Source organism: Chiroxiphia lanceolata, chromosome 25, assembly GCF_009829145.1.
Source record: "Chiroxiphia lanceolata isolate bChiLan1 chromosome 25, bChiLan1.pri, whole genome shotgun sequence".
In the NCBI taxonomy this organism is placed as follows: Eukaryota; Metazoa; Chordata; class Aves; order Passeriformes; family Pipridae; genus Chiroxiphia; species Chiroxiphia lanceolata.
The window spans coordinates 2,114,451-2,126,386 of NC_045661.1; the positions used below are offsets into that span (position 1 = coordinate 2,114,451).

The 11,936-nt window shown below is 51.5% G+C and overlaps 1 protein-coding gene across 1 annotated transcript; it reads right to left on the bottom strand.

Moving 5' to 3' along the window:
• Positions 1-10,991, bottom strand: RAB29 (RAB29, member RAS oncogene family). The gene is made up of 5 exons (XM_032710867.1): positions 10,848-10,991; positions 9,145-9,216; positions 7,484-7,665; positions 4,814-4,935; positions 1-3,477 (listed from the first exon to the last, which is right to left on the bottom strand). Exons 1-5 carry the CDS (start codon positions 10,969-10,971, stop codon positions 3,360-3,362), a joined length of 618 nt encoding a protein of 205 aa, XP_032566758.1. The 5' UTR covers positions 10,972-10,991; the 3' UTR covers positions 1-3,359.
• Positions 10,992-11,936: the final 945 nt, after the last annotated feature.

An 11,936-nucleotide genomic window follows, 5' to 3' on the forward strand; every position in this document is an offset into this window, starting at 1 on the left:
TCATGTCGATTTTTTTTTATTTCAAACTGTTGCAATACTGCATTAGTTACTGATTGATGTGGATTAAACCTCCCAGCAGTTTTTCCTCTTTTACATAAACATGGTAATACTGAAGTTTTACAGCAATCAGAACCCTGTCTCTAAAATATTTCTGTGTAACAGCAAGCCATTATAAAAAAAAAAAAGCTAAGTTTTGAGATTGTTGACTTATTTTAGGGCCTATAATCTGCTTTTGAATCCTATTGCAGTGAAAACCTGTGTGGACCCTCACAGAGTACAGAAAATACACGTGGTTTTTGAGTCCCAGGACCACAAATTAAAGTCACAGGAAAGAAGAACAAGGCGTGGATGAGAGGGAAAAAGGCACAGCTGGCCCCAAGTCACACAAGAGGGTACAAAGTCAAAAAAAGCAGGGAGAACAAAACACCTTCATTTCCCAACCTGAGGGAAGGCACGAGCGAGGCAGAACAAAAGATTTCTGATTCATACCTGAAAGATTCAGGCTTTTTATCCACCTGCATGAACAAGACTTAACTTTGTTTAAAACGGTTTTCTTGGTTTTGTTTTGTTTTTTTTTTTTCCTTCCCTTTCAGTTGTTTCAAAAACAAGACTTAATTCCAGCTGGCCCAGCCCGTGCCCACGTCCCTTCCACGCTGCCCAGCCCAGAAAGAGCATCTTTGACGGGGCTTTTTGAACCTGTTTTTACAAAACTAAATCAAGGGGGTTGCTGGTTTTGTTTGGCCTGGGGGTTTTTTTTAAGCCCCTTGTGCCCCAGATCTCTGAAAACACACACATCTGCACAGGGAAATCGTTTTCCTGTCTGGTTGGGGTTTCACACGAGCAACGGCTGTTTCTGGTGTGCAGCTTGGGGGGTTTTTGTTTTTTAAACATTTGTCTCCCGTGTCAGATGTTAACCAACAGTAAGTGTGCAAAATAAACACCTCCCCCAAAGGCTCACACCGGGAATGGAAAGCACTGGGCAAACAGAAATGATGCAGAAGAGAAAAAAAAAACCAAAAACACACCTTCCTTTGGCTTTTTGCTCGATTCTTATAGGCACTTCTGAAAGAAAAGGTGCAGGTTGAGAGGTGCAGGCACCAAAGAGGCACTGGTAGGTATTAAAGTGATATGTGAAAGGTGTAAAGAGGCTTTTCTGGCCAGGAATCCCCTGTGAGGGTGGCACAGGGTGCCCAGAGAAGCTGTGGCTGCCCCATCCCTGGAAGTGTCCAAGGCCAGGTTGGATAAACCTGGAGCCACCTGGGCTGGTGGAAGGTGTCCCTGCCCGTGGGATGAGCTGAGCTTTAAGGTCCCTTCCAACCCAAACCAGTCTGGGATTCCATAACTGGAACTGGGAATTTCCAGTGCCAAGCTGGGCTGAGCAGTGGGTGGGTCCTGGGCAGGGGTTTCTCCACCTTTCAGGCTCTAAGACTTGGTCTCTCTGCCAAAACACTTTAAGGTGCACATACAAAAAAAAATCAATAAATAACACCTGAATCTTAACAGTTTCGTGACAGATCCTTTAAAAACTCAGGCACGTCTCCTCATGTTCCACAAAGAACTAGGAATATTTATAGGATTAAAACCCATTTTCTTTCCTATTTCTTTTTTTTTTTTTTTAACAGAGCACAGTAAAATTCAGCAAGGCACTTCAATTTTCTTGCTAACCAGTTCTCCATGTTCCTACAGTGAAAACAGCAGCACAGAAAAGGGGGTATTTAAGCACCTCTAACTCCAAATTTGGCAATATTTGCATGACATAATCCTAGCCCAGGTATTTCAGCTTTTAATTAAAACAGTGGAGCACTGGTTTTAAATTTCTTAACCCTCACTGTTCACTTATCAATTATTTTCAGCTTCAGAGAAGGAAAACTCAGATTTTTTTTTTATGCTCAGTGAAGGCAATTGGCTCCTGTTCTACCACCTTCTCCCTCCATAGATTACACAGAGTAATAATTTGCCAAAGAAAACCAGTCCTAATTCACCAGGAATCAGGACAGAGCAATTTATAGCCCCGTTTTCAAGGGAAAAACGTCACTGAAGGCCACTTGCTCTGAAATCCAAACCTAAAACATGGGCAGGACAATTCTGTGCAGCATCACAGGGTCATGGAATATCAAAACCATATCAAACCCAGGCAGCATTTTAACTCCAGCCCTGCAGTCTGAGTTTCCTCCTCGCTCTCCTGACACCTCTGCTGTGCTTGTACCAATTTTTGGGCACCAGTTTTTTCCCCACAACCAGTGCCTGGGGTACGTGGAGGGGGAAGGAGGCACCAAAGAGAAGCAGGGGAGTGGTTTCTTCATTTCCTTTTTGTCCCACAAAGTTTTCTCCTCCTCTTCCCCCCCCCACTCTAAAAGCAGTGGGGGGGGGTTGCAGGGAGCTGTTTCCTACATCAGCCCTGCCACCAAATCCCCTCCTGCCTGCAGGATAATGGTGGGAAGGCAATTCATCAGCAGTTGCAAGGCTGTTTGGGGTGGTTTGGGGATACAGGGAGTGCTAAAAGTGCAAAAGGACTCTTGTTCTGGCACACAAAGGGGTTTACAGCCCATCCCTCCTCCAGCTCCCTGTGCCCCAATAAAGGGGCAGCTCAGCAGGATAATGGGATTGTGCCAGAGGGGGAGAGAGGAGGGAGGACAGGAGGCAGCTGGGCAGTTCCTGACTGGAATTTGGGGTCTCTGCTGTTGAACAGCACAGTCAGAACTGCAGGACACTGAGGGGCTGTACTGCACCACCTCCCAAATTCCCCCTGGTACCTTCACAGCTCCACAGGCACCACGTTGATCCACATCCCCCTTCACACCTTCAGGATGACCATGGGATGTGTTGGGGCTCTCCAGGGGAGACTCTGTAATTCCAGGGCGTGGAATCCCACGCTGGGAATGCACAGGGAGACCTCCTGGACTCTGTGTGTGTGGGCCAAGGTCACTGCAAAGCCTTGGGCTGGTGCCTCTGGGTGTGAGGGGTGCAGGTGGTGGGGGATAAAGGTGCAACAGTATTAAAAATACACCTTCAGCAGCCCAGGATGGGCCAGAACGTGGCAGAAGGTGAAGTGCTTGAAAATTTAAAAAAAACAAATGTAATCCAAGCCCTGAGCTTGGACATGGACTGTGCTACATCAGAGCAGCAGAGCTCCAGCTACACCGGGAAAAAAGAGGAATCTTCCCACTCCTCTCCTTTCCACTCCTCACTCAAGTCACTGCAGCAATGCTCTGCTGAGAAAAAATATTCACTATATAGAAACAGCCCGTGAGCTTGTAAAAAACCACCCCAAAACCAGTGAGAGCCAGTTCAGGGAGAAATGATGATGATGATAAAAGGACCATCAGTGCTGGACCCCAGGAGATGGTGTGTCAGGGGCTCTAACAGCACGCCCAGCCTGGTGGGGAGGTCTCTTTTAAGTGAATATAATCCCCACTCCCAGCACTGGAGGAACTTCCATCACCCGTGGATGAGGACATCATCTTTTCAATCAGCACTCTGCAAGAGAAACATTCTTGTTGAAGAAAAAGAGAAATTTAATCTAATGTAAATATATTATTTCATCGTAGAAGAGATAGTTAAGCTGTTACCTATATATATATATATGTTACCTATATATATGTATATAAATAAACCTTGTAAGTGTTTTCCCCTTCCCCCAGTGCTGAGTAACTGTGTTTTGTCTGAAAACCCTCTCACACTAAAGCAAATTGTGAGAGGGGGGGCTTGAACTTGGAAATTGGATTTTTGAGGGGTCTCAAACCACCACAGGGAGTTGGGTTTGTGGGTTTGTTTGGTTTTTTTTTTAACCAGCAGCATTGGGGGGCACACAGCTTTTCAGCAGTGCAGAAAAGAAACAGCAGTTCAGCTCAGAAGGACACAAAACTCCAGCAAAATGATTAAAAAATCAGGTTAAGGGACTTCACAGCACTGAGAAGAGGATTCCTAAGATTACCTGGCAGCATCAGGAGACTCTGCAGTGACTGGATAACTCACGACACCTACTGCAACCACCTCACCTCGGGCCCAGTTAAGGACTGGGACACATCAACAGACCCCCTGGGTACCTCCTGCCCAAGCTCAACATGAGCTGTGAACACCCAGACTAGGTTTAGATTAAATACAAGGAAAAAATTCTTCATGGAAAGGGTTGTAAAGCCCTGGAAGGGGCAGCTCAGGGCAGTGGTGGAGTCACCATCCCTGGAAGTGCTCAAAAAATGTGTGGATGTGGCACTTGGGGACATGGTTTGGTGGTGAACATGATGGTGGTGATGGTTTGGATTGAATGATCTTAAAGGTCTTTTCCAACCTTAATGATTCCATGATTCCCATGCCCTTCAGAAGAGGCCAAATTCTGCACTAAAGGATTGGTGCATCACCAGAGAAATTCTGATCTCTTTGCACAAGAACTCCCATCCTCCTGGAAGAGGCCAGCACATGAAAAAACACCCCTGGTGCTGCTCAAAGGATTTCTGTGTCCACGAGCAGGTCAGAGCTGATCCGAGGAGGGATGAACTTGTGACCTCTCAGAACTCAGTTTCCTTCTGGGAGATTTATTGTGTGTTTTTGCTGCTATTTGTTGCTCACTGACAGCACCTCCCTGACTGTGTTGGAAAAGATCACAGGATCAGGGAATCACAGGATGGTTTGAGTTGGAAGAGACATTAAAGCTCATCCAGTTCCACGCCCTGGCCATGGGCAGGGACACCTTAAACTAGCCCAGGTTGCTGCAAGTTTATCCAACCTGGCCTTGGACACTTCCAGGCATGGGGAGACCACAACCTCTCTGTGCAGGGAATTAACTCTTGGATGCATCACCAGGCACTGTTCCTACCTCATGGACTCATTGATATTCTTGTTTTCCTTGACAGAAGTCTCCACCCATCCCGAAAAGCCATTTTCCTTGCTGAACCGATCCACTTCTTCTCTTGTCACTGCCCAGGGGGAAAGGTCACACTGGAAAACAGGAATCAGGCACTTCAGAATCACAGAATCATGCAATGGGTTTCAGCTGGAAGGGAACTTATACATCATGTCATTCCTCCCCCCTGCCCTGGGCAGGGACACCTTCCACTAGCCCAGGTTGCTCCAAGTTTATCCAACCTGGCCTTGGACACTTCCAGGGATGGGGCAGCCACAGCTCCTCTGGGAAACCTGTGCCAGGGCCTCTCTACTCTCACAGGGATGAATTTCTTCCTAATTTTTAAGCTGGGAGGGCCATTTACTGCCTGTGTGCAGGCAGCTCAGCCCTCCCCAGCTCCCAGATCCCGGGCTGATAGAGAGCTCTGGGGCAAGGTTCCTAATGGGATGTTGCAAGCAGCAATTTATTTATCTCATCTGAGTTACTGACACACCTCAGTCAGGCACGCATGGAATGGAGCTTCAAACACTGTCCCTCGTCCCAAATCTGCCTCTCAGCAGCCAGGAAAGGAGTTCCAGGTCTGGTGGCACTGTGGCCACAGTGATGACAACAAAATGTGCCAGGAGGCAGAGAGACCCTGACCCATAAGAGCTCGTGGGGCAGGCACACAGATTTCCCTAAAACAGGCAAAACTGTCACCTCAGAGCAGAATCCCAGAATTGCTGAGGTTGGAAAAGACCACCAGGATTGAGTCCAACCTGTGCCCCATCCCCACCTTGTCCCCCAGCCCAGAGCACTGAGGGCCACGTCCAGTCCTTCCTTGGACACCTCCAGGGGTGGGGACTCCAAACCTCCCTGGGCAGCCCCTCCCAATGCCTGAGCACCTTTTCCAGGGAGAAATTCCTCCTGATGTCCAACCTGACCCTCCCCTGGCACAGCCTGAGGCCGTTCCCTCTCCTCCTGTCCCTTGTTCCCTGGGAGCAGAGCCCAACTTCCCCCCTGGCTCCCCCCCCTCCTGTCAGGGAGTTGCAGAAGCAATCAAAAACCAGTTATTGAGGGAAGTGTAAATTGTGGAGAAGTGGAAAAAGAAAAGCCACTCCCCTGCCCACCCATCACGAGTCATCTCTAGTTTTGGGCTCTCCCAAACCAGGCAAGTCTCAAACTGAACCTGGAAAGAGCTGCTGAGCCAGGGCTGGCACATGAAGAACATCAAGGTAGTTTTTAAATGAAGGACAAATTTAGGAAAGGGTTGTAAAGCCCTGGAAGAGACTGCCCAGGGCAGTCACCATCCCTAGATGTGTTCAAAAAACGAGTGGATGTGACCCTCGAGGACATGGTTTAGTGGTGAACATGGTGCTGGATGTGGTGATTTATATTAAAGGTGTTTTCTAACCTTAACAACTCTGCAAGTTAAGGATTAAAAAAGAGAAAGCAAAGCTTTGTAATCCAGCAGCTGCAGAGCTCCAACAGCACAGGACAAGGTGCTGCATCCCAGGGCAGAGCAGTTGGGAACAACTCAGTGCATCCACAAGGCCCTGCTCATGGAGGAGAATCCTGCCTAGAAAATGGAAACTCCAGGAGAGTTATGGAAGGGATTAAAAGACAACAGGCTGTGGGATAACTCTAGGCAAGGGGGAGTGCTAAAGGTGACCCCTTCCATTCTGCACCCCTGTGCATGCACAGAAACAGGGAGAAACACCCAGGAACACCCACAAATATATCCAAACACACAGAAGCACAAATACACAAACACACAGAAATACCCACAAATATATCCAAACACACAGAAACACCAACAAACACACACAGAAACACCCAGAAACACACAGAAACACCCAGAAATATATCCAAACACACAGAAACACCAACAAACACACAGAAACACATAGAAACGCACAGAAATACCCACAAATATATATCCAAACACACATAAACACATAGAAATGCACGGAAACACACACTAATATATCCAAACACACACAAACATATACACACAAACACCCAGAAACACACACAAACACATAGAAACACCCAGAAATATCCACAAATATATCCAAACACACAAAACCACAGAAAAATACAGAGAAACACACACTAATATATCCAAACACGCAGAAACACACACACACAAACACAAAGAAACACACACAAACACATAGAAACACCCAGAAATATCCACAAATATATTCAAACACACAAAACCACATAAAAACACAGAGAAACACACACTAATATATCCAAACACGCAGACACACACACACACACAAACACAAAGAAACACACACAAACACAAAGAAACACCCAGAAATACCCACAAATATATCCAAACACACAAAACCACATAAAAATACAGAGAAACACACACTAATATATCCAAACATGCAGAAACACACACACACACACACACACACACACAAACACAAAGAAACACACACAAACACAAAGAAACACCCAGAAATACCCACAAACATATCCAAACACACAGAAACACGTAGAAACACACACAAATATATCCAAACACACAGGAGCACACACAAACCCAAACACACAAACCCAAACCACACAAACCCAAATAGACAAACACACACAAACACACACAAACACACAGAAAACACACACCCAAAGACACCCAGAGCTCCTCACCTTGTTGGCCAGCAGCAGGCAAGGCACAGGATTCCCGTCTGGCAGCAGGAGCTTGCTGTCCAAATCCTGCTTCCACTTCTGGCTGTTGCTGAAGGTGCTGATGTTGGTGACATCAAACATGATGACACAGGCTGAGGCCTCCCTGTAGTACAGGCGGGTCATGGATGTGAAACGTTCCTGTCCTTCGGGATCAAAGAGGAAAAAAATCCCCCCCCAGGGTTACTACTGTGGGATTTGTTCGTGCAAATAATGTGTTTATTGAGGTCCATCCTTTTCTCAGCTGACACTGGTGGTCCCCACTCAAATAAGGAGGAAATACAGGCACTCACTCCAGTTTGATCCAGTGGCGGAGCTGGAGCAAACTGGGCAGCTCTGAATGCCAGCACTCAGATCATAAAGTCATGGAATCCCAGACTGGTTTGGGTTGGCAGGGAAATTAAAGCTCATCTCATCCCACCCTCTGCCGTGGGCAGGGACACCTCCCACCAGCCCAGGTTGCTCCAAGCCCCATCCAACCTGGCCTTGGACATCTCCAGGGATGGAGCAACCATAATATTTGCATTATTCCTGGCGTAACTTGGAGTCCCCTCAAGCCACCCCTGTGTCCCCACACACCTCTGAGGTGCTGGGAGTGCCCAGGGACTGTCAGCTCGGGCATCTCCTTCTCCTGGGGCACAACAAGGGCACGGTGCCAGCCTGGCCCCCCTGCTTTCCACACCTCAAAAGCCTTTTTTTTTTTTTTGTGCCAAAACCGAAACCAGTTTCTTGCTGCAATCCTCCTGCTGCCAACTTCTCCTTCCTGTTGCCTTTTTAAGGATTCCAGGCACGGGCGGCCGAGCAGCGAAACGGGAGGAAACCACAGCCCTGTTTTTCTCAGCTCTCCGGATCCAGAGGTGCCATTTTAGAGACGCTGCTGCCCTGTCCTGGTGCCAGGGAATTTGGGAGCCACGTTTTCCTGCACCTCTCCGGGGAGCAGGGGCTCTTCACTCCACCTCAGCACACAGAACACTGTCCCCTGGACTGTGTCCTGCTCCCATCCTGGTGCCCTCACCTCGAGGGCATCCAGCAGTCTCCTCTTGCCATGCCTGCTCCCAAGGGATCCACTGGCCCTGCTCCCACAGCTCATGGAGCAGCCAGATCCCAATCCTGGCAGCCAAAGCAGCATAAGGTCCATGAAGCTTCTCCATGCAAGGTTCAGGATTCCTGGCTGTCAGAAATCCAGGTTTTAACACAAAATCTGGAGCTGAGAAGTCACATATCCAGCTACAGATGAGCCTGTTTCCCATTCCCTCTGCTCTGGCTCTGAAACCAAAAGGAAATGCTCAGCAGGAATTACTGTCTGTGCTGCTGAGCTCCTTGCAAATGGGCTTGTAATTAAATATTTAAATTACTATGGCAGGCTAGAGCCAGCCCTGCAAACCAGAGCAGTCACACCCCTGGAATCCACAGGCTTCTGGGATTTATTTTGGGAGCAGAAGGAAAAAGAAAAAAAAAAATGAAGAGGAAGAGGAAGGGGGAAAGGAAGAGGAAGGGGGAAAAGGAAGAGGAAGGGGGAAAAGGAAGAGGAAGGGGGAAAAGGAAGAGGAAAAGGGAAGGGGAAAAGGGCCAAGCCATTGAGAACTTTAAATTGTGCTCCTGTTTCCTGGTCCCTGTGGACTCACCTGCGATGTCCCAGAGCTGCAGCCGCACCGTCTCCGACTCCGACCACTGAACCACCTTCAGGGCAAAATCCACTGGGGAATCCCAAAAAAAAGAAAGGAAACCTCGTCAGGGGTGTTCTGCACCACAGAGCTCATTCCTCCACAGCCTCTCCCCATCTCCCAGCACAGGCCAAATCATGGGACCTTCCAGAACCCCGAACCAGTGGGTTTGTAACCAGCCCAAGCACAATTCCAAGTTGGATGGGGCTTGGAGCAACCTGGGCTGGTGGAAGGTGTCCCTGCCCATGGCAGGGGGTGGAAGGGGATGAGCTTTAAGGTCCCTTCCATCATTCCATGATTTGATTTAACCAATGCAGTGAGTCAGAAGGGGAAACCCTGTGTTCCTCAGATTCTGATGGGTCAGGTTTTCACTGCAGGGGAAAACCTGTGTGGTGCTGCTGGCAGCCACCCTCAGCAGGGCTGGGACTTAACCAAAACCAGGAACTAAGAGATAAAAAAAAAAAAAAAAAGAAGAAAAAAGTCTGCAGCTCTTCCTGTTGGGAGTGACCGTGGGCACAGCCCAGTGCTCTGCCCACTGGGATGTGGCTCTCCAGTGTTTTCCACTTTTAATCCATCCCCTCCTCGATTCCTGAATAAGAGGACTTAAACAGCTCTGCTTGGCCCCCACTATTTTGGGCCCCTGGGGAGATTTCCCGGGAAAAGCCTTGTCAGCTCCTGCTCCTTCCAGGTTATTAATTTACACTGGTGCTGAACAAAGAACCACAACCCCACTCAGCCCCATTCCCAGACCTGTCACTGCCCTGCACCTTCCCAAGCACCACCAACACCCCAGTGGTGGTTCCAGGCTGTTAAATTCATGCCAAACCATTAATTAATGCTGCTGGGTTTGCTGGGAAGAGCTGAGCCTGTAACCTCAGACCGTCCAGCTCCTGGAGGTCGTTATTCCCAGGAGGGGGGAGAAGGATGGGGCACCCCGGGGAATGACCCGGGCAGGGGGACAGAAACCCCCGGGGGGCTCAGGGAAGAGGCTCTGGGAGCTGCTGCGGGAGATGCTCAACAAACCACCGATGGGAGCTTGTTCCTTTCCCAAATTCCCGCTCCCACGGCTGCAGGGGGAGCAGGACGAGCACCCCACGGGCGAGGGGCGGCGGTCCCGGGGGCTCGGCCGAGGGTGGGGGGGTCCCGAGGCGCTCCGGGACGGAGCCGAGAGGGTTTGGGATGCGAACCGGGGACAGACCCGGTGGAGAGGCCGGGGCCGGTGCCGGGGGAAGGCACCAGGACCCCGCGGGGGATCCCGGGACCCCAGGGAGAGCACTGGGACCCCAAGGAGAGCACTGGGACCCCAAGGAGAGTACTGGGACCCCAAGGAGAGCACTGGGACCCCAGGGAGAGCACTGCGACCCCGGGGAGAGCACTGGGACCCCGGGGAGAGCATCGAGACCCCAGGGAGAGCATCGAGACCCCAGGGAGAGCACTGGGACCCCGGGGAGAGCATCGAGACCCCAGGAAGGGCACCGGGACTCCCTGGAGAGCATCGGGACCCCGGGGAATCTACACAGACCCCGGGAAGACCCCTGGAGACCCCGAGCTCCTGGGGATGGCACTGGCACCCCCTGGAAGCCCCCGAGCCCCCGGGGAGGCCCCCGGGGATGGCACCAGGATGCCCGGGCAGCCCCTGGGGAGGGCAGGGTGCCCCCGCTCACCTCCCACGGTGGATTTGTAGTGCCGGTTGAAGCTGTCGTTCGCGTAGCGCTGCACCAGCGATGTTTTGCCCACCGTGGCGTCCCCGACCACCAGCACCTTGAACATGCGATCGCGCTGCCCCATCCCGGCCCCGGCCCCGGCGGTCATGTGAGAGGGTCAGGTGGGGCAGCGGCGGAACCGCGGCGGGGCTGCCGGGACTTGTAGTTCGCTCGGCCGGGACCGGCCCTGCCTGTCCCGGGCACCCCCGGACCCAGCCCTGTGCATCCCCTGCACCCCCGGACCCAGCCCTGTGCACCCCCAGATCCTGCTCTGTGCACCCCCAGATCCAGCCCTGTGCACCCCCAGATCCAGCTCTGTGCACCCCCAGATCCAGCCCTGTGCATCCCCTGCACCCCCGGACCCAGCCCTCTACATCCCCAGATCCAGCCCTCTGCACCCCCAGATCCAGCCCTGTGCAACCCCTGCACCCCCAGATCCAGCCCTGTGCAACCCCTGCACCCCCAGATCCAGCTCTGTGCACCCCAGATCCCCCTCTGTGCACCCTCAGATCCAGCTCTGTGCACCCTCTGCACCCCCAGATCCAGCTCTGTGCACCCCCTGCACCCCCAGATCCAGCTCTGTGCATCCCCTGCACCCCGGGATCCAGCCCTCTGCACCCCCGGACCCAGCTCTGTGCACCCCTAGATCCAGCTCTGTGCATCCCCTGCACCCCTGGACCGAACTCTGTGCAGCCCCAGATCCAGCTCTGTGCATGCCCTGCACCCTCAGATCCAGCTCTGTGCACCCTCAGATCCAGCTCTGTGCACCCTCTGCACCCCTAGATCCAGCTCTGTGCATCCCCTGTACCCCTGTACCGAGCTCTGTGCACCCCCAGATCCAGCCCTGGGCATCCCCTGTACCCTCAGCCCCGTGCACCCCCGCCCCAGTCCTGGGCATCCCCTGCATCCCCCGACCCTGCCCTCTGCACCCCCAGCCCTGCTCTGGGCACCCCCTGCACCCCCAGATCCAGCCCCATGCACCCCCAGACCCATGCACTCCTGTACCCCCAGATCCCACCACATGCACCCCAACACTCCCAGCCCCTGCCC